The sequence below is a fragment of the Miscanthus floridulus genome, chromosome 12 (genome assembly GCF_019320115.1).
Source record: "Miscanthus floridulus cultivar M001 chromosome 12, ASM1932011v1, whole genome shotgun sequence".
Lineage (NCBI taxonomy): Eukaryota > Viridiplantae > Streptophyta > Magnoliopsida > Poales > Poaceae > Miscanthus > Miscanthus floridulus.
Window position 1 is genome coordinate 40,266,951 of NC_089591.1, and position 23,011 is coordinate 40,289,961.

Below are 23,011 nucleotides of genomic sequence, written 5' to 3' on the forward strand. Positions count from 1 at the left end.
TGAAAAACTAACATGCTATGCTATGCAATGGACTACACAGGATTACTAACAGCCGGCAGGCAGCAACAGAGCCGTGCGGGCGTCAATGCGTCATTGCTCATGCAGAGAAAACTTTATCATTTCTAACGGGGCCTTCGAGACGCGAACGGAAAGAGCCAAATCTAATGACTACCGATCACGCCGCTGGGAGCATCGCAAAAAACGACCGGAGCGAGGCGCTCGCGACCAAAAACAGCCGCCGAGCGGAGCCCGCCCGGCCGCCAGGGAGGCGAGTCAAAGACCGTCCAAATCCCAGCCACACAGACACAGCACAACCAGGCCGCCGATCGAGTCCTCGAACCCTCATCGCGCACGTATAAACCGGCCCGGCGGGGGCGCGGACGTCTTCACCGTTCACCTCCGTTCCCGTCGCCGGCGACGCGGGTCTCTCGGTGTACGGCCGCGCGCGCGAGCCCTAGCATAGCAGCTGTAGTAGTAGTGCTAGTAGTTTAGCCGCAGCAGCAGAGTACGCTAGCGCCTATAGCGCTCCGCGTCTCAGTTCCACCAACAGAAAGGCAAATTCGGCTTCGCTTTTCCGCCCGCTTGATTTGCCTCTTCCACCACAAGGCGCGGGCCGCCGGGCAACCAAAAAGTCAGAGGAGAATTGGCCCACGGCCACGGCCGAGAGCGGCAGGCGGGCGGGCAGGGTGAGGTGAGGAGAGGCCATCAGGGCCGCCCTCGAGGCCATGGCCCAGCATATATACGCCACCAGCTGCGGCCGCTGCTGGTGCGCCCGCCCCGCGATCTCGCTACTACTGCCTGCGCCGACCCTCCTCCCTCTCGCCTCCTCGTCTCGGTTGCGGCGCCGGAGGGGTCCCATGGGCGCGAGCGATCACATGGGCCTGGCGGCGGCGGCCAAGCCGCGGAACGGCAGCAGGCCGTGCGCGGCCGTGCTGGGCGAGCCGCTGCCGGCGCTCGACGACCCCGGCCTCCTCGTCCACCCCAGCGCCGACTTCGCCGCTCAGGCGCTCGTCTCCTCCACACAGCAGGTGAGGTGATCGTTTCGTTCGCTCGTACTACTGCCACGCGTGCCCTTCCGTTTCGATTTGTCCCGATTCGTGTGCAAATGGGTGGCGCGCGTTCGGCCGGCGGCCTGCGTTTTTGCGCCGCCGAATGTGCGGCTGGTCGTGATCCGTTACTGCGCGCGCGCGGGTCAGATGATGCTGACAAGGACTAGGACTGGGAAGCAAGTGGTAGGACTGGGGGATCGGTGGCCCTGCTGGTGGCCTCTGTTCTGTTGTTGTCCTTTCTTCGATCATAACTCATTGGGTCCATAATCTGAATCGAACATCCAGTGCCCGTGTGAATTACTGAATTACTTCACGTGGTGAATGTGATGAGTAGTAGTAACTTATTACATGGTTTTGCATTTTGCAATGAATGGTGACCAGTACCGGGAGATGTACCAAAAGTCGATCGACGACCCAGCTGGGTTCTGGTCTGAGATCGCCGATGAGTTCTACTGGAAGCAGAAGTGGAGCCCTGATGAAGTTTGTGCCGAGAACCTCGACGTGACCAAGGGGCCGATCAAGATTGAAGTAGGTTATTCCTTAGTTTCAATGGCTGTTTCTGGTGGTGGAACGTGGAAGGATACATACAGGATCTTGATGGTTACTGGTGTTTGGCACTCGCAGTGGTTCAAGGGGGGAAAGACCAACATATGCTACAATGCGGTGGACCGCAATGTGGAAGCTGGGAATGGGGACAAGATCGCCATGTACTGGGAGGGGAATGAGCCCAGTCAGGATGGGAAGCTCACCTACTCTGAGCTCCTGGAAAAGGTTTGCCAGGTAAAACATTCGTTCTCTTATGCCAAAACAATTACATGTAGTTTTGAACGCATTGTGTGCAGAGCCTGGCAGTCTAATGTGTTCTGCTGTGCTTTCTGATAGCTGTCGAATTACTTGAAAAGCGTCGGCGTTGGAAAGGGTGATGCCGTGGTGATCTACCTACCAATGTTGATGGAGCTGCCGATTGCAATGCTTGCATGTGCCCGCATCGGTGCGGTTCACTCGGTAATTGTTAACCCCCACGTTTGCACGTCAATTGTTTCTTAATGGTTATATGTATGTTTGATTGATTTTGATGATGGATATGTTCAGGTTGTGTTTGCTGGCTTCTCAGCCGAGGCACTGGCCCAACGAGTTATTGATTGCAAGCCTAAGGTTGTTATTACCTGCAATGCTGTGAAAAGGGGGATGAAAATCATCCCTCTCAAAGATATAGTAGATGCATCTCTGGACGAAAGTGCAAAGAATGGAGTTGATGTAGGTATGCACTAGAATCTGTGAGTATGGATGTCTGGCCTGTCTGCAAATTTGAGCTTTAATATAGTTGCATTTTGGATCTACCACCCTTGTTCCATTTCCGTGTTAACCATAGTCTCTTATATCAGGAATTGCACTGAGGAAATGTCCTATGGAGTTAGATATAATTTATAAGATTTACTGCCTTGACTTCCTGATATTTTTGTGGGGGCCTTTTATTTTCACAGCATATCTGCAAATTTTGTCCTGGTACCACTTTTTTAGAAAGTCTTTTGTGACAAAATGGCTAATCTAGATCTAAACCTTGTCTTGCCACCAAACATCATCTTCATTTTAGTCACAGTCCTTGCCTTCGGTATGTCGCTTTCCTTCCTTTTTTCAGAACATGACTTGCTACCCTTTGATGTCTTGAAAGAAGTCCAAAGCACCAGCATACTGTTGATCATCTCACATCATGTACTTTGTTCAGTGAGTATGTGTTGGTCTGGTTTGAAAAAGAATCTAATGTGAAATATTTCTTTTGCTGAGAAGGCATTTGCTTGACATATGAAAACCAGTCTGCGCTGAATAAAGTAGACACGCGATGGAAAACAGGAAGAGATGTTTGGTGTCAGGTATGCCAAAAACAAGTTCAATTATATTCGAAATTGCATGATACTTTCTACGTGCACAACTCTGCAGAACTTCTGTGTCAGAAAATAACCTACAAACCCTTTTGTTTCAGTTATATCACTAATGCAATTTATTTCTGAATGAACAATGATGTCCTATAGGATGTTGTGCCCGATTTCCCAACTAAATGCGATGTGGAATGGGTTGATGCAGAGGATCCACTGTTTCTTTTGTACACAAGTGGCAGCACAGGAAAGCCAAAGGTAGTCTTAATCTCATAGTCATAGTCTCAGATTGTTCCTGCGCCTCTTTAGCAAAGCTACTAACATACTGCGAACCATACAGGGTGTGTTGCATACAACTGGGGGCTATATGGTCTACTCTGCTACAACATTTAAGCATGCATTTGACTACAAGCCAACAGACATATACTGGTAATATGCCTTTATTGAGTCTTCTGGTGGACCAAATGTTTACCTAAAATAATTGGATCTCTAGTATCCGCCATTTTCTTATGATTGTTCCTCTGTTTCACTTAAATCAGGTGCACTGCAGATTGTGGCTGGATTACTGGACATAGTTATGTGACATATGGTCCACTATTGAATGGAGCCACAGTTCTTGTTTTCGAAGGGGTAACTGCAAAAAGTTTTGTAGTTGATGTGTTATTGACTTTAACGTAATTTTGGGGTTTATTTTGAAATTGCTGTATGTCTAATTTGTAATCTATTTTCTTGGACACAACTCTTAGGCTCCAAATTACCCTGATCCTGGTCGCTGTTGGGACATTGTTGATAAATATGGAGTGACAATATTTTATACTGCACCAACACTTATACGCTCACTTATGCGTGATGGTACTGAGGTAATACTGATTGCTGTTTGTTTGATACTAATCATCCTAGAATGCAAGGTGTGCAAGGTGTTTTGTTCAACTCTGATGTTTATGCTACAGTTCCAAGATATAAGATAAAAAGGAAACCACTTAATATTTGCTGTTCGTAAATTGATTGGAGCTGATCTCTATTGACTGTTACAAGTTTGCTTTGGAGCCTGAATGTACTGTTAATAGTAGAAACGTATCTTTGAGAGTGAAATCTCTGAATTGTCGAATACTAATTGATGTCTATATGCTTTAGTCATATGATCAAAATAATTTAAATTTTAATGGCCAACGTTTGCTAATATCATGCTACACCATTCTTCTTGTGTAACCTTGATTTTCCATTGTATATTTACAGTATGTTGCTCGGTACTCTCGCAAGTCCCTCCGAGTGCTTGGAAGTGTGGGTGAGCCAATCAACCCCACCGCATGGAGGTTTGTAATGACTGCTACCTCTTATAATTCGTATGTGCTGAAAAGTCTTACATGCTCTGTCTGTTATGGATTTCAGGTGGTTCTATGATGTTATTGGCAACTCACGATGCCCTATATCAGATACTTGGTGGCAGACTGAAACTGGGGGATTCATGGTAAGTGTATCTTCATAATTCAAGGAGAATTTAGAGTTTTTTAAAGTGACTGTCATATTACCTATCAAATTGAAGTTTAACTGTTCTTGTTTTATTAGATCACTCCTTTACCTGGTGCTTGGCCTCAAAAGCCAGGATCAGCAACATTTCCTTTCTTCGGTGTGCAGGTACATGTCATTGCTTAACTTATATGAAATGGAAATTTGCGATTCCTTGTTTTTGTAATAACTTTACCTGATTCACAGCCAGTCATTGTTGACGAGAAAGGTCGGGAAATGGAAGGAGAATGCAGTGGATATCTTTGCATAAAGAAATCGTGGCCTGGGGCTTTCCGGACTTTATATGGAGATAAAGAGAGATATGAGACGACATACTTCAAACCATTTGCTGGATATTATTTCTCGGGTGATGGCTGCAGAAGGTACACATCAAGTATTTAATTCAACAGTAAAGATGGTAGCTTGTGTAAATTTGCCACCCAGCTTTACATGTTTATATCGTCTAACATTCTAAATGTGCTTATCAGGGATAAAGATGGCTACCACTGGCTGACTGGAAGAGTTGATGATGTTATCAATGTGAGGTAATCCAGCTACTTATTTTATTCATTCTTCTACTTAATTTTGATTCATGAGATGGTTTAAACAGGCTGCCAAAATGTGAGTGTTTCATTTTTCCTTTGAAAATTCTAGTGGACACCGGATTGGGACAGCAGAAGTTGAGTCTGCTCTGGTTTCACATCCAAAATGTGCCGAGGCCGCTGTTGTTGGTATTGATCACGAGGTATAGTCCAGAACTTTTTTCCCTCCTTAGCATTAGTGCAATAGTGCTCTATTTTGTTATTCCCCCTATTTAATCAAACCCAGTCTTAAAAAGTTGACTACATTTTGTAGGTTAAAGGTCAGGGAATATATGCTTTTGTGACTTTGGTGGATGGTGTTCCCTACAGTGATGATCTACGGAAAAGTCTCGTTATGACGGTCCGCAGTCAGGTAATCTCTTTAGACAGTTTGCTTACAGTTACGGTGATGGATTCCTGGAAGGTGTTTTTCTTTCTAAGACGGCAAATGACCTGATTAGCAATGGCAGTCTGTCTTGCAATTTATATGTGTTTTCAATGACAATCAATGTACTTTTTCACATGTAGATTGGCGCGTTTGCTGCTCCTGACAAGATCCACTGGGCACCTGGGCTCCCAAAGACACGAAGTGGGAAGATCATGCGAAGAATCTTACGAAAAATTGCATCCAGGCAACTAGATGAGCTCGGCGACACGAGCACGCTTGCTGACCCCGGTGTTGTGGACCAGCTGATTGCGCTCAGTGACAGCTAATCTATCGGCTGTGGGGGGAAGACATGATCACTGCCTGCACTATATCTCGTGCAAAATTCAGCTTGTATGATGCGAGGTCTGTTGGGCCCAGCTTTCTCTTGATTGCTTCGGTGTCATGGTGATGGCAACAAAAGAGAGATGCTGCAAACTTGGGGATTGATGCGGACATGCGGTGCGTCTGTAAATTGTTGGGTCGCAGTCACAGATAGATACAGTATACACTGGTAAATAACGAGATAAAGTGTATGTGCGAGTTTAATTTGGCTAAAATGCTTAATGATAGATCTCACATTTTATGGTTGCAACGTACAGGATTCAGCCATGGGCATTAAAGGATAGAGGAGATATTTTACAACGGTTGGAAAAGTACCTTGGTACCTTTAGGTATTTTTATTTTTAGCAAACTAATTAAGAAACATTATTTATTAAATATAATTTGTATTATCGAGGGTGTTTTCGTAACTAAGATTATGCCTTCACGTAACCCTCTCGTGTCCGGTGGAAAGCGGACTATCGTGTTCCAAACTAGAGGAGAAGGTATGAATACTCCTTGAACCTAAGGGGCACGGGAGTTTGGCAGAGCTCTGCTCTGAGAGAACGCTCCCAACTTCTTTGAAACGGATTCAATAGATCTCTACCAAACGCTTAAGAAGCAATTGTATCCTAGTGAGAAGCTGACGAGAATCACTTTTCTATTTACACTACAACTTGGGAGCTAAAAAATACACTCCTCGTAGAATCACTTCAAAATACACTCCTCGTTGCTCCACGTGCAATCACCTCTAGGTCAATCGAGCATGGGCCTGCTTACTGATACTGTCAATATGGGTGCGCGCGCTGCTTCGCTGCGAACAATCATGCCACACATCGCCTAGCCTATGAATTGGGACGTTCATGTGACAATGAGAGCTTTTGATATTTGACACCTAAAACTCATTGTTCTTGACACCTAAGACACTCATTGTTCTCGACACCTAATTCATATGCCTTTCAATATTGATGTCGTGCATGCCAAATCGTTTAGATTCAGATGTTTTTCTCCCCTTATCTCAGTTTCGTTATTTGTTTTGTTTTGTTTTATTTTTTTAGACTTGATGAATGAACATGTTACCCTACCTTATCTAAATACACCAGTTGGACCTATGGATCATACTATCATAGGCATGCTCCCTTCCTCGCGCTTGTTTCTCTGGCTCAATTGTCTCGCCGCCGTTAATGACTCTTTGTACCACCACCACCCCTGCTCCTCCCTTGCCTGGCGATGTCATTTCACCAATTGTCCTTTCGCATTCACACACATGCTTCTTCCTCCAAAACATACAACAACCTTGGAGAGGCAAGAAATTAGGAATTGTGCCTTACTGGGAGGGATCTCCAAGGGGATCACAGAGCCCATTTTGATGGTCAAATTCATCGGTCCAGTCCAGCAGTACAAACCCTAGGGGTATGGATGAAAACGGTACGGATATTTATTCGACCGTCCGTTCGACCGAACAAATATGAACACTTATCTGGATAGTTACTCGGATATCCGTAATTTTTTTCGGATACGGATAATAAAACGGATATCTTAGGCGGATATCAAATACGGATGTAATATCATCGATATCCGGCGGATATCGGATAATCCGGATAATTATCGGATATATCCGGATTATTAAAACGGATATTATCCGGATATTTTTCAAACTTTCTCAAATGAAAAAATGGCCTATATAAGGATTGTAGATCTTGATGAGCTGAACAAACTTGGTATTCAAAACTTTTCAATTTGAGACAATCTAGGGTTCCGAAAACTAGTTTGTAGGCGTCGAAAATAAAAAATCACAAATTTGAACCGTCCAAACTATCTCAAATGGAAAGTTGACCAAAACAACAATTGTATATCTTGAGAAGTTGAACAAACTTGGTATTCAAAACTTTTCAATTTGAAGTCATTTAGAGTTCATAATACTAGAGTCAAAGTGTTGTTTTTTCATTTGACCAAATTTGACTTGGTCAAACTTGCTCAAATGAGACACTAAATGACCTCAGATGAAAAAACTCTGAATACCAAGTTTGATCATCTCAGCAAGATATACAATTGTTACATATCTCATTTTGTCATTTGAGAAAGTTTTATCAAACACTAGTCACAAATTCTTGAATCTCATATAGACTTTCTAAAACCATGTCACACACTTGTGAAATTTGAATTACATTTTGTTCAAATTTTCTCAAATGAAAAAATGGCCTATATAAGGATTGTAGATCTTGATGAGCTAAACAAACTTGGTATTCAAAACTTTTCAATTTGAGACAATCTAGGGTTCCAAAAACTAGTTTGTAGGCGTTAAAATTTAAAAATCACAAATTTGAACCATCCAAACTATCTCAAATGGAAAGTTGACCAAAACAACAATTGTAGATCTTGATGAGTTTAACAAACTTTATATTCAAAACTTTTTAATTTGAAGTCATTTAGAGTTCATAATACTAGAGTCAAAGTGTTGTTTTTTTATTTGACCAAATTTGACTTGGTCAAACTTGCTCAAATGAGACACTAAATGACCTCAGATGAAAAAACTCTGAATACCAAGTTTGATCATCTCAGCAAGATCTACAATTGTTACATAGCTCATTTTGTCATTTGAGAAAGTTTTATCAAACACTAGTCACAAATTCTTGAATCTCATATAGACTTTCTGAAACCATGTCACACACTTGTGAAATTTGAACTACATTTTATTTAAAATTTCTCAAATGAAAAAATGGCCTATATAAGGATTGTAGATCTTGATGAGCTTAACAAACTTGGTATTCAAAACTTTTCAATTTGAGACAATCTAGGGTTTTGAAAACTAGTTTGTAGGCGTTGAAATTTAAAAATCATAAATTTGAACCGTCCAAACTATCTCAAATGGAAAGTTGACCAAAACAACAATTGTAGATCTTGATGAGTTGAACAAACTTGGTATTCAAAACGTTTCAATTTGAAGTCATTTAGAGTTCATAATACTAGAGTCAAAGTGTTGTTTTTTCATTTGACCAAATTTGACTTGGTCAAACTTGCTCAAATGAGACACTAAATGACCTTAGATGAAAAAACTCTGAATACCAAGTTTGATCATCTCAGCAAGATCTACAATTGTTACATAGCTCATTTTGTCATTTGAGAAAGTTTTATCAAACACTAGTCACAAATTCTTGAATCTCATATAGACTTTCTAAAACTATGTCACACACTTGTGAAATTTGAACTACATTTTATTCAAACTTTCTCAAATGAAAAAATGGCCTATATAAGGATTGTAGATCTTGATGATCTGAACAAACTTGGTATTCAAAACTTTTCAATTTGAGACAATCTAGGGTTTTGAAAACTAGTTTGTAGGCGTCGAAATTTAAAAATCACAAATTTGAACCATCCAAACTATCTCAAATGGAAAGTTGACCAAAACAACAATTGTAGATCTTGATGAGTTGAACAAACTTGGTATTCAAAATGTTTCAATTTGAAGTCATTTAGAGTTCATAATACTAGAGTCAAAGTGTTGTTTTTTCATTTGACCAAATTTGACTTGGTCAAACTTGCTCAAATGAGACACTAAATGACCTCAGATGAAAAAACTCTGAATACCAAGTTTGATCATCTCAGCAAGATCTACAATTTTTACATAGCTCATTTTCCCATTTGAGAAAGTTTTATCAAACACTAGTCACAAATTCTTGAATCTCATATAGACTTTCTGAAACCATGTCACACTTGTGAAATTTGAACTACATTTTGTTCAAACTTTCTTAAATGAAAAAATGAACTATATATATGCTGCTTTTACTCAATATCCGAATAGATATTTGTATCCGACCTTCTCCGAATCCGATTCATACCGTATTCGATACTCATTATTCGTATCCGTAACCGAGTCAATCCGTATTCGTATATGTATCCGAACGCTATCCGTGTCCGAATCCGAATCCGAACAAAAATATGAAAACAAATATAATATGAGTGATATCCGTTCGTATCCGATCCGTTTTCATCCCTACCTAGGGGAGGTGGCACCTTCCATTCTTGAGCGATAGAGAGATGAGCGTGCGAGAGATGCATGAGATAGGAGATGTGATGTGGATGCAATGCATCCGTGTAACCAGATAAGGCAGGGGCAAACATGTCCATTGACTAGGCCTAGAAAAATAAAGGAAAAGAAAAAAATGACATTAGAGATAAAGGGAGAGAAGCATCTGATCCAAATAATTCATGTGCATGGTGTCAAATATAGAAAGACATGCCAATTGGGTGCCAAGAATAGTGAGGCACGTGTATTGGGTGTCAAATATCAAAATCTCTCACAATAAGAGACTCGTACATCGCTTGTACTGCTCACAATGATATGGTTGCTGTCGTCCGGCAGATTGAGGTGGTCGACTGGTCCTCATTGTGCATTTCCTTCCTTGGAACCCAATTTTTTTCTTCACCAATGTTATTGTTATGGTTGAAATCACCATCTTCTTTGGCCCCTGGGAAGAATCTGACATAGATAGGGTTTAGGGTTAAGAATTTGGATATAGTTTGATGGCTCATTGTAGTCAAGCATGATTACAGAGAAGATGGCAACTATGGCGAACGTAGATAAGGGAGGTAAGATGGAGGTGACATCATTGACCAGGCACTAGAGGATGGTTGGTGGTTGGGTCAAGATCAAGATTGAGCCAACCATAACAATGGCAGACGGGACAGAGAAGAGGTTACCATGGGTGTGGTAATGTCTCACCAAAGACGGCATTGTCAGGTTCCTCTAACTTAAATTAGAAGGACTGAGTCACTGGCGATGGGCCTGATTGTGTGAAGAAGTCCCTCTAACTCAAGTTAGAGGATATTATTCATGCTCCAATCAGACCCTGCCATGTGACAGGGCAGCGAGCACATGTAGGTGGCAGAGGCAAAGGAGCTCGGAGGAGAAAGAGTGTGTTGGCTACTATTCCGATTTGCTAGAGATGCAAGATGAAGATGTGCCTCCAACAACCAAAAATCCATATGCTTGGATCTTCTTATCAAAATATTGTTTAATTATGAAATTAAAAAACCATGATTATTTCATTTGTCACATGTTACTTAAAATATCTAAAGTGCTTCCTCAGTTCTGAAATATAACATGTTTTTGTTTCGTCATAAGTCAGACTTAATTTTAACCAAGTTTATAAAATATGCATCAAGATAAAATTGGTTCATTAAATCCACCATGAGAAAATATCATAGATGTCCGTATTTCTACTAGTGTGTCATGATCAATGACGGAGCCAGAAAAAATTATAGGTGGGGCGAGTTCTAACGAGAAAACCAAATTGCACCGTACTCACATACTACAGTCACACAAATTAAGACAAAAAAGCTACAATCACATAAATTATGGTGAAAAAGTGGATAAGCAATATAAGATGTTAGCTCAAATTTTAAAAATAAATTAATAGTTCTTCATGAGTTGATCCATACATGCAAAATACAGAAAGATAAGAACTTATGGACCTATAAATTGTACGAAGACCCAATTTAGCCGGTCATGGGGGCACCGGGCACGAGCTGCTCTTGCTCAATCTGCGACACCGCGGGCTCACGTGGCCGATGGCCGCGGCTACACAGGACACGACGGCGGAGCCGCTGAGGGTTGAGGCACCAGGCGCCTGCTTGGCCCTCGGTTTGGGCGCAGCGCTCGGCTGCTGCTCGCGCTCGGTCGCAAGCGTCGGGCCTTCGCCCTCCGGAGGGCAGCGTCACCGTGGCTGCTTGGCCGATCGGCCCTCGGACCTCGGTGCTTTGTGCTCGCTGGATTGGTTGGGAAAAAGGAATGCGAGCACGGAGGATTGGAAGCTGGAGGATTGCCGATGTGTCGTTTAGGAAAGAAATCTGTCAATTGTGTGGGACAGTTAGACCTTCACGCTACCTGTTGGGCTGTGGAGAAGTGAAGATGTTTTGAGCGCTTTTGGTATCCTAGAGAGTTTTTTTTTTGTTGTTGTTAGCTGTTGCTTTTATCAGTGACTCTTTGAGTTTTTTTTTGTTGAAACTGTATGGACGGGTACCTGAGCGCTGTAAAAATTGTGATGGTGTCTTTGCTAATGCTAAGACAGGGGCTCCGCCCTAGAATTCTAAAAAAACCAAAGTGAGGCCCAGCCACGCCAGCCTTCTTCTTCTATACTATCCCTGCTTGGTCGCTCCTTGCCATGTCGCGGCTGCGGCGAGCGCTCGATAGCCGGAGGTGGACCACGTCGGTAGCTGGAGCGGCTGTGCCGCCACGCCCCTATGGTGGCTCCGCCAGTGGTCATGATTAATTAAAACAAACCAATGATGGTGTGAAAACAAAAGGAACTTACTACTATAAAAGGGACATTGCATTATGTATGAGTTCCCAACATGGTATCTTGTTTCACATGAAGATACAAATATTGCCCTTAGCATATCTTTGGTTGGTATTGATTATTTAGTCTTATATTAGATCATAGTAATGGTTGATCCTACTATGTCCAAATTGACGCCCTTCCATAATGCAACATAATACAGGTGTAGCTTCAGTTGCTAGGAGATTTGCCAACTTCAGAGTCTTCGTCTCCCTTAGGAGATGTGCCAACTTCAGTGTCTTGGTCTCCCTTAGGACCTTTATCCACAGTTTCACCATCTTCAGAGTCTGGATAGTCAACAAGGCCCATGTCTACTGAGTTGCTTCCTATGGAGCTTTGGACTTCAGAAATATTGTTATTCTCTGTATCAGTAGAAGAGTTTGTGACATTGCTTTGTTCGGCATGTGTGTTAGCTCTAGGGCCTGTATATATGGGACACAATAGACAAAATAGAAGGTCATTCATTCTCTTACTTTGACATAACTTTGAATACTATAAATACACTACATGTCGGTAATAATAAGTTATTATGAAACAACACCACTATACACTATTTAAGAAAAGTAAGAAAATAAACAAAATTTAGGAAATGTGAGAACTGGTGAACAAATAGAACACTTTTGAAATGCAAGCATAGATAACCAAAGCGATGTGGCACTATAGTTATTTGGCTAGTGAGCAGGGTCTTCCATTTCTACCAACTATGACTATGGGTTTGGTGGGATATTTATGTGAACTGTTTAGTGTTCATTTATAGTTTTATGGACTGTGATGACATGGATCTGTCTCTTAAATATTGTATCTCTTTTAATCCAAGCTAAAGTTAGAAGTGCTAGAAACTCAATTAATTCTAAAAAATAGATGTTAATTAGCAATTGTGAAAAATTCTAACCTTGAAAGAAATTCCTAATAATCTCTATCTTTCTATCCCCAAGGTCAATAAATTGCCATAAGTTATGAGTGGTAACTGAGTCCAGAGGTTTGTTCACCAAAAACTGTGCATCAAGTTTTACACATCTCATCACAATATCTATTATTGTCGTAGTTGACATCATTGTATCAAAGATAAAACACACTAGCTTAACAATTCTGAAGAAGAGAGTAATCATGGAATCTAGAGAGGGATACATGGGAATATATGAATTGGAATCCATTTAGTAAGAAAGTACACACTTACTAATCACTTGGATGTTTTCATATATCTCTGTGGCCATGTCAAGGAATTCAAAACCTGGTATCTCTTCCATGTCCACTGCTACCAATAGGAAATCAATATCTTGTGCATGATCATTAAGAAAATCCAGTGCCTCTCTAGGACTTGTATACACTATGACTGAACAAGCAAGCAAAAGTCAGGATTATTTGTAATAAAAGAAACTAACAAAAATAGATAACAAATACAAAAAATAATAATCATAGTCCTATATTTCAACAATTCTTTGAGGATCATTTTGACAATTCTTTAGTGGAGTTCAACAATAAATTTTGGAACTAACCATGAAAGTTGAGTTGATGGAGCATGTCCCTTGTACGGTTTGCATCATCTTCATCGTGATCGATGATCATGACACGAAAGCCATTTACAGGGTCCATGAGATTCAGAAGGTTGAGGTTGCTATGCTTTTGGTGCTTCTTTTGTGTTTGAAGAACTTGAGGCATCAATGGCTATTTATAGAGGAACAACATATGATTTGTGGTGTTCGCTCTCTATCTATCTCCGCCGCTCTCCATCTCTAATTCTCTATCTCCGCCGCTCTCCATCTCTAATTCTCTATCTCCGCCGCTTCAAATCTTGACATAATGCTTTCCGCCCTCTATCTCTACATATTTTAATTCCCACATGTATGTGCCGATATGTATGCATTAAAGTCATCACATATTCAATGACCAAACTTATTAGCTCTTGAGTGGACTATTCACTGAGGATCACCACATGTATGAATTTACATAAAACTCCATAATTATTTTGTAAAGAGTCAGAGGACTTATGAACTAAAAACTCTAACAATTCTTCTGCATGATGATAACACATATTGATAAAATTTGATATGACAGTTATAATGAGTTATGATTCAATACACCAGTTACATGTCTTGAAGTTTTCTAAGCTTAATGTTGTAAGCATTCAAATTTTCTAAGCTTAATGTCTTTATACTCACATATTTCTTGAATAATATTATCAACAAACTTTGATGTGGCTCAAAGAGATGTTAAAATACATACGTAGGGTCCTAAAAGATTGTGTTAGAAAAAGATTATAAAATAAATAAATACCAAATGGTCCTTAATGCATACTTCTAGAACGACCAAAAGTATCCAACAATGGTATATGTATCCTTGCAGATGTATGACATATACTATGCATAAATGTTGTGTGCTTCTCTCATATATGCACCTAACTAATGTGAGCATATGCGTATCTTTAACATACACAAAGAAAATATTACATTGCTCCTAAAGAATCTAGCTTGGCCTATGCCGTCTAGCCAATAGTGACGTAAGTTGCATTAATAAATTTAAATTGGCTTTTATTGCAAGGAGAATATAGAAAATTTAAACCTAGCTAGGTGATATGGCCATAGAAACTAGTGCAATAGAGGTACATTGTAGAGACCGGCCGTCCTGTTGATTTACCTAAATTGAGTGTCATCCTCTTGACCAACCTGATTTAAGCAAATCAACCTCGGTGATCCCTAGGAGATGCCACCTTCATCTCCACTACATCAAGACACAGGATCCCGATTACATATCATGCCAATATAGCCGCCACAAACAAATATCACATCTCAACAAAAGATTACATAATTAGCGGAAACATATGTTACAAATCTTGTCAAAGTAGTAACTTAAGGTACAACATTAGTGGAAACACATGTCTAACTTATATGTGATGAGAACCCGATGGCTATCCTACCTTGTTATGCCTATGTTGAGAGCCCTACACTATGAATTAAACCTAACTAATAATTGGTAGCCACCTTTGTAACACCCTAGGTGTTAGGCTTGCATAATTGCACTTGCATTTGCATTAGCATAAGCATCATGCATTCATGCATAAGCATTTTCATGTGAAACATTGCTATGAAACATGTGAACATACTATTGTTCTTCTATGTTTCATTGTATGTATGCTTTATAATCATGTGTTGCTAATGAAAGTGGTGATGTTTGGTCACTAAAACACCTTAGCTACACTTAGGATGCCTAATGGAACAATGTTCATGTGGATCACCTTACCTAATTAAGCTCCTAAGTGATGGCATGTTTAGTTTGACCTAGGAGGTACTTATGTGTGACCAATGTATGAAATGCTTGTGGTACCTTAGGGGTACCCTAAAAATGTTTAGAATGTCATATGGAACAACTTTGATATTCATGAGTTGGATCAATTTAGCCTTTAAGTCATGGTTATAGTGTAAATTACCATTTTCATGATGTATGTTTGACCTAAGTTGAACTATAGCATAGACTGTGTGCATGACAGTGCACCCTTAAGAAAAGTTGTAGTACTTGAGTAGTGTAACAACTTTTATTTTTGAGTCATAGGCTAATTCAGCTCCTAACATGCTTGAATTTGGATCACAAAAATCAATGCAGTGCTGTTTGAAAACTTGGAAATTATTCTGTCTTGCAATGCGTTTTAGATTTCATGTAGGGTGCTTTGGTGCTTTATAATTTGAAAACCATGAAAAATTAGATGTTACTGCCTAAAGAAAAGTTGGAGGTTACATGTAGCTCTACAACTTTTATTAATGGGGTTTTTGCTAACTCGCCACGGTTTATGAGTTAGGAGGGGGGTAAAGCTGTGCTGTCAGTCGACTAAGGTTGGGCCTGATGGCCATCTTAGCCTGGCCAACATGGCCGATTGGGCGCTGGCCACTGGCGCCATGTGGGGCCCATACGCTAGTGGCGTCCCCACCTGTCAGGCCATCATGGCCACCTCGACGCCCCACATCAGCTGCTTCACCTGCTGGCCTCGCCCGCTTCTCCTTGCCTCGTTTGAGCCACGCAAAAGCAAAGCGCTGCGCTCGCCATCGTAGCCGAGAGCGCCGCCACCGCATAGCTCCTCTGCCATCTAGCCATTTCTTAATTGCTCGTGCATGTAGACGTGCCCTGCTCTGCTCTACGCCCTCGACCTGTTTGCAACTCTGTTCGAGCCAAGGTGAGGGCCTATTGATCATTTTCGTCACCGCTGCCATGACCAAAGCTTCGCTGGACTTCGAGCTCGCTGTGGCCCGAACTAACCACCATGTCTCTGTCCTTCCTTTCCTTCGCCTCATCTTCCCCACATTCCGTAGAGGCTCTAACCCTAACTCATCGGACCTCTACTCCTCTAACCTCGCCGGAGCGCGAAACCTCACCGGAGTGTTTCCGCCGTCATGTGGACATGCACGCGGCCAGGCTTCCCTAGCGCCACTAATCCTAGATCGCCCTTGGTAGTCCCGCCTAAGCACCGTGAGGCCATAGCTGCTCTTGCCTAGACCTATGACGGCCAAAGACGGCCGACGCACCTCCGCGCAGCGCCGCTGTGCCGCCATGGCCGACGACGAGCCATCTTCGGTGCGTCTCCGCCCCAACCTCCTACACCTATCGACATAGGAGGATGAAAGGACCATGATGGTGGGGTTGGTTTCACCGAAAAGTTCATCGTTGGTGAGCAAGCACCAGTCCAATCTTCCCCCTGTCTCTGTTCGGCTGACGGGTGGGCCCGTTGACTACTGGGTCCCTTGTGTCAGCGGTTGTAGCATTAGGTTTTGTTTTATTCTTTTCCTGAATTTTGTGCTAACTTTGAAAATCATATCTAGAGCTAGGAGTGTCCAAATTGAGTGAACAAAATTTTGTTGGATTACTCATGAAGTGTAGTATTTGATAAAAATATGAAATTCACTGTTACTAGTATTTTTCTGGGAGAATAAAATAGAGCTAGATAAATGCTTTTTGAATGTTTCCAATCTTGTAAAATGCAAAACTTGATCTAGGAAAGTGCTAAAAATGTGATTCTAATTTTGTTGGTCTTGTCTTGTCATGTACTACTTGGCAAAAATATTGGTTGCATAGTGATCTTGCTAGAAATAGAAGTTTGCTATTTATCTTAAATAAATGCTAGATTCTTGTGCTATTTTTCATGGTAAAAAACATGTATCCAATGAGCATAAAATTTATTACACAGTGTTCTTGTGCTATGATAAAGCTAAGAAAAATATGAATTCTATTGTTTGACACTTTTCATTAGGATTTCCTATTTATGCTACTTTAAGCCCTGCTGGCTTGTGATTTTTGTGAAGGATGTTGTACATGTTCAAATGCTATGAAATTTATACAGTAGCCTATTAGGGACATGTATAAGCTACTAAATTTTTGTGGAATTTACTGTACAATTTTTTTATGTGTTTATTATTTCACCTAATTATCTAAATAAATTAATAAAGGCATAAAAAGAATTTATTTAGGAATGGCTACTATATTTTCTAGTACTTATTTGATGTATATTAACTGTTGGTAATATTGGTAGTACTCAAAGTACCATTCTTGTATGTAGTGAAATATTATTTTTTCTAAAATTCACTTATAGTGATTTTTCTAGACAGATTCTAGAGTTGAGCAAATTACATGGTGAATGTGAGGTTTGATATGAATCTTGTCTATAACAAAGTTGTAGATAACTCACTTATCTAGATCATATTAAATTGTCATGGAATTTGACCAATTGGTTTGTGAGTTATGACTGTTCAAAGTTGGTCTTCAGAACTAGTTGTTCTATGGAATTTCTGGACCAGGTTTGATAAATGTGCCTGTTTGGCCTTGTTAACTTAGGAATCATGCTGAGATGATTAAATATGAATTGTAGATAATTTCATAATATTTCTAGATTATTTTGTTGCATGTCTTTTGGGTCAGTACAACTCTAGTTATGAGTTAAACTAGCAGCTGTTGTCTGCAGCCCTGAATCTATGAATGCAATGAATGACTTGATTGCTTTATATGAGTCGATGTGATGATTTAGATGCTTAGGCTGATTAAGATAAGTTGTTAGTTGCAGGTGCTAGACCTCTTACTGAACATGAACAATTTTACCTTAGGTTGTTAGAGCTTGGTGAGTGTGTAGTTCTTATTTTCAAGAAGAGATATGCACCTACTCAGTAAAGTTAATATTAATCTTGTGTCATCGTGTCATTCATGTGTCCACCTATACATGGCTATACATTTCATCATCACCTTCCATCTCTTTTGCATTCATGACTCTTATGCTATGCATATGCATGCAATAGGTGTTCCAGAGGGAGTCACTCTTCTGAAATTCAAACAAGGACTTTCGGAGGAGCAGTAGCAAGTTCAGGAGCAGGAGGTGTATGCCTCAGAAGGAGTCAATGAAGAAGAACTGATTGAGTGCCTAGATCACCAACCTTCCTCTTTTCTGAAAGGCAAACCCCAGAGCATTCTAAGTCTCTGATGTATGAGATACTTGCAAAAATACTTGTGAAATGGATGTAACATGTGGCTTGTTATGTTGAATCATGTATGATCTTGGTTGTATGCGAGTTGGTTTGAAATCCTTCGTGGTTTCAACGGAATACTGGGTTGATATGGGTTCAAGTATGACAGTTTGATCACTCCGGTGATTGCTTTTGTACTTATGCTCTTATAAATTGGTTGGTTCTGTTACAGCTAGCATCGGAGCAAGGTTCAACATTAAACATGTCATATGTGTATTTACATGTTACACATATGTATATATGAAGGTACTTAATTGTGGGTATATCTGTTGGGTAGCTATGGATACCGAAGTATATATATCTAGGGATGTATATATGGAGAGTATCTTAGTTTACTGCTTTCATTGTGTGCTTATTTATCTCTTGTGGGGGATGGACTGCAATGAATTTGCCTGCAGATACACTAACAACGCAACGTGTAGCCGATTAGATGCGTATATGGAGAGAACGTGTGTATGCCACCACCTATGTCGCTAGAATTATAAATTTTCCTAAGCTTTGTGAGGACGTACGGAACATGTATGTATCATGTTCACTCATGTCAATACATTTTTACATCACTCCCTCCCTTATCATTAATTATCCCATTATATATTTATTATCCTATAAGATAGTCCTCTCACGCCCAAATTGCAATGTTACTACAGATGGCCGCACCAACACTTCCGCCCAGGAGCAGCACATTCCTGCACGTGTTTGGCACTCCAACCCTATTGTGGAGGGTGCTATATTCGGTGGGATACACTGAGCCACCTCATTATACTTGGAAGCAAGTAGAGGCTAAAGGACGGTCGCTGTGGTATGACGTTGAGGTAGTTGTGCCGCCTCACGAAAATAGACCACAGTGGATTGGTTGGAGGGTCGAAGCTGATGGACAAACCCCTTGGGAAGGTGCCCAAGTGGTAGCCTTGGAAGTGCTAGTTGATATTTGTCAAGAGTTTGGCCATGAGTTGGTCAACGGACCAGCTGAGTCCATTCCTCGAATAGCCCCGTCGGAGGCAATTTGTCTAGATTTTGGGGATGATCCCTTGGTAATGACTGAGACAGAGCGGACACAGAGCTCTAGACTAGCCATGAGTGCCATGATGGCTGTTTTGAAGATATTCCATGATCATTAGAACACTTATGTTAGTGTTTTGATAGCTCTTCAGTAGGTACAGAATGAGCGACACAAGTGGAAGAAACATGTGCACATGTATGGTAAAGAGCTTAGGGTATCCCAAAATGAGATAGATGGTTTTATGGATGCTTTAGAAACTCGTAGGCAATAGTTTGTAAGCGTTGTCAGGGAAAGAGATGCTAACCATGATCAGATCATGCAGTTGACTCATGAATAGGATGACACAATCCATCTGGCACAAACTAGGAACCATGCTAGGGTCATGGTAGAAATTTAGGTTGAAATTAGAGAGAATGAACTCCTCTGCCAGATTGAGGAACCACAAACTGATGTTCACCGTCTCAATAATTAGATCAATCCGATTCCTCACCCTATTCTAGAGTACCCCATGGTGGGAGGACCATAGGTGATCTTTGCTGATGATGATGGTATGGAAATAGATGCCAATGTCATCACAGTGCCTGAGGCTGCAGAAGAAGAAGAGGAGGAACTAGAGCATGTCGAGGATGAAGATGGTGAAGGAGTGATTGATGCCGACACTGATGAGGATGCATAGTTTAGCTATAGCACTAATCTAGATGCACTAGTTCATTATCTTTTGCTTCCTTTTAGAAGTACATGTAACTTAACTTCAGTTAGTGACTTGGATGTAATCTCTGAGACTTGCATGTTTGCTCTATGTGGATGTGAGCATTAATAAAAGTCCAGCTTCGATGTTGGCAAAAATTTGGCATGTATGTGTATGCATCGCGAGAATGTGCGGAGTAAAATATTGGCGATGTTATAAGGTTGAATTATTGTGCCTCTGTTTATTGTATGAAATTATTCTCAACAATAAGTCTAGTTTGACATAATTCTACAATTCATCTGTAATGTTCCTGACATTGTCCATCATTACTCACTGATGCACTTCTGCAGATGTCACGCAATCTGTGCTCGGGCAAAGGTGGGGGTAGTGGTGAGGAGGATCTTCCATAGCCACCGCCGCCCATGCCAACTGATCTAATGGCCATGCTTGTTGAAGCTCAGCGTGCTTTGGGGGACGCCATGTGTACCCTGGTGTAGCATCAAGCACATGCTCGCAATCAACGTCAGGGGCCAGAGACAAATCAATATAGTGATTTTAAAGAGTTCCAAGACACCAAGCCACCAATTTTCAAAGAAGCTAAAGAGTCGCTCCAGGTAGAAGAGTGGCTAAACACGCTTGGACACAAGTTTTGTTTGCTAAGGCTGACGGAATAGATGAAGGCGGCGTATGCTTCACATCAGTTGCAAGGACCTGTCGGTATATGGTGGTGTCATTATAGGTCCACCTTACCTGAGAATGCTCAGATCACTTGGAACCAGTTCTAGGATGCCTTCAAGGGGCATTATATTCCTCCCAACTTGATGGCCATGAAGCACATTGAGTTCATGAAGCTAGTACAAGGCACCAATAATCTAACTGAATATCTTTATGCATTCAATCATCCGGCAAGGTATGCCCCAAAATTTGTTGATACAGAGGCGAAGAAAATCTCTAGCTTCAAGGGTGGGCTTAGTCCCAAGCTGATGAAGACCCTAGAAACAACAAGAGTGCTACTTTTAATGAGTTCATGAGTGACGCTCTCACTCAAGAGAACAACTATACTATCTATGCGGCTTCCAAGAATTGCAAGAGGGCCTTTGAGGCAAGTGCATCTCAGGCTAAAGCTCCAGTGGCTGTAAGAAATCAATTTCGCCCACCTGTTGTAGCCACAAGGTATCATCTGCCTTAGAAGAAGAATCAGGCCAAGACTGGGTTTTGTAAGGCCTTTACGGTTCCTCTTCCAAAAGGCACTATAGGACCTAGGAATTCTTTTGTTCTGCCAAGTAACCGGCCCTGCTAGAATTGTGGCAAGATGGGACATGGGTCCAAGAGTTGTCCTTATCCTCAGAAGAACAATTAGAAGCAAGGGAATTCTGGTGTTCATCAAGGTCATGTTAACTACACCAACATGACAGAGATACCCTCATGCAATGTGGTCACTATGGGTAAGTTTCTTGTGAATCAACATCCTACAGTTGTACTGTTTGATTCTGGTGCTTCGCATTCATTCATGAGACCAGTATTTGCATCAAAGTACAATCAGAAGGTAATTACACTATCCACAGGTAGTTATTGCATTAGTGCAGCTAGAAGTAATATTTCAATCAATCAGGTAGTACAGGATGTGAGTATCGAAATAGAGGGACGAGTGTATACGTTTGATCTGGTAGTTTTGCTAGGACTAGGTATAGATGTAATCTTGGGGATGAAGTGGATGAGCGGTCATGGAGTGCTCATCAATACTTCTGCTAGGGTCATTATGTTGAGGGATCCTATCAACAGTGAGGCTTTCCTGGTGCCACTTCCTAGAGATTTGGACCTCCACAACACCGCCAATGCTATCCAGACCCCGAGAATTGAGGATGTTTCGGTAGTTTGTAAATTTCCAGATGTATTTCCTGATGATCTACCTGGTTTACCGCTGGATCAAGATATCGAATTCAAGATCGAGTTAGTGCTAGGTACTGCACCTATTTCTAGAAGGCCTTATAGGATGCCACCCAATGAGTTAGTAGAGCTTAAAGTTTAGTTACAAGATCTGTTAGAAAAGGGTCTTATCCGCCCTAGTGCAACTCCCTAGAGTTGTCCCGCTATATTTGTGAAAAAGAAGGACAAGTCATTGCGCATGTGTGTGGATTATCGTCCACTCAATGCTATGACAATCAAGAACAAGTACACATTGCCTCGCATTGATATTTTATTTGATCAATTGTCTAAGTCAAAGGTATTGTCCAAAATTGATTTGAGATCTGGCTATCATCAGATAAAAATTAGACCAGAGGATATAGCTAAGACCGCTTTCTCCACCAGATATGGGTTGTCTGAGTACCTTGTTATGTCTTTTGGTTTGACCAATGCTCCTGCATACTTCATATATCTGATGAATTCAGTATTCATGATAGAACTAGACAAATTTGTGGTTGTCTTCATTGATGACATTTTGATCTTTTTCGCGAATGCTGAAGAGCATGCCGAGCATCTGAGAATTGTTTTATCAAGGCTACAAGAACATAAGCTTTATGCCAACTTTAGTAAATGTGAGTTTTGGCTAAAGAAAGTACCTTTCTTGGGTCATGTGTTGTCTAATGAAGGGATTTTGGTGGATCCAACTCAGGTGCAAGAAGTCTTGGATTGGAAAGCACCGACTTCAGTGCATGAGGTTAGGAGTTTCCTTGGTTTGGCTGTCTATTATCATCGCTTCAACCTAGATTTCTCTAAAATAGCCAAGCCCATGAC

The 23,011-nt window shown here is 41.2% G+C and overlaps 2 protein-coding genes across 2 annotated transcripts; one reads left to right on the forward strand and one right to left on the reverse strand.

Moving 5' to 3' along the window:
• Nucleotides 1–257: 257 nt before the first annotated feature.
• Nucleotides 258–6,172, forward strand: LOC136496587 (acetyl-coenzyme A synthetase, chloroplastic/glyoxysomal-like). Its single transcript, XM_066492301.1, has 18 exons — nt 258–1,028; nt 1,431–1,577; nt 1,674–1,829; nt 1,932–2,054; nt 2,142–2,310; nt 2,838–2,920; nt 3,080–3,181; nt 3,264–3,352; nt 3,463–3,553; nt 3,670–3,783; nt 4,160–4,236; nt 4,313–4,391; nt 4,490–4,558; nt 4,637–4,812; nt 4,918–4,974; nt 5,084–5,174; nt 5,285–5,383; nt 5,539–6,172. Exons 1-18 carry the CDS (start codon nt 726–728, stop codon nt 5,722–5,724), a joined length of 2,211 nt encoding a protein of 736 aa, XP_066348398.1. The 5' UTR covers nt 258–725; the 3' UTR covers nt 5,725–6,172.
• Nucleotides 6,173–12,264: 6,092 nt separating this feature from the next.
• On the reverse strand, nt 12,265–13,686 carry LOC136498427 (two-component response regulator ORR29-like). The gene is made up of 3 exons (XM_066494362.1): nt 13,590–13,686; nt 13,271–13,426; nt 12,265–12,515 (listed from the first exon to the last, which is right to left on the reverse strand). Exons 1-3 carry the CDS (start codon nt 13,684–13,686, stop codon nt 12,265–12,267), a joined length of 504 nt encoding a protein of 167 aa, XP_066350459.1.
• Nucleotides 13,687–23,011: the final 9,325 nt, after the last annotated feature.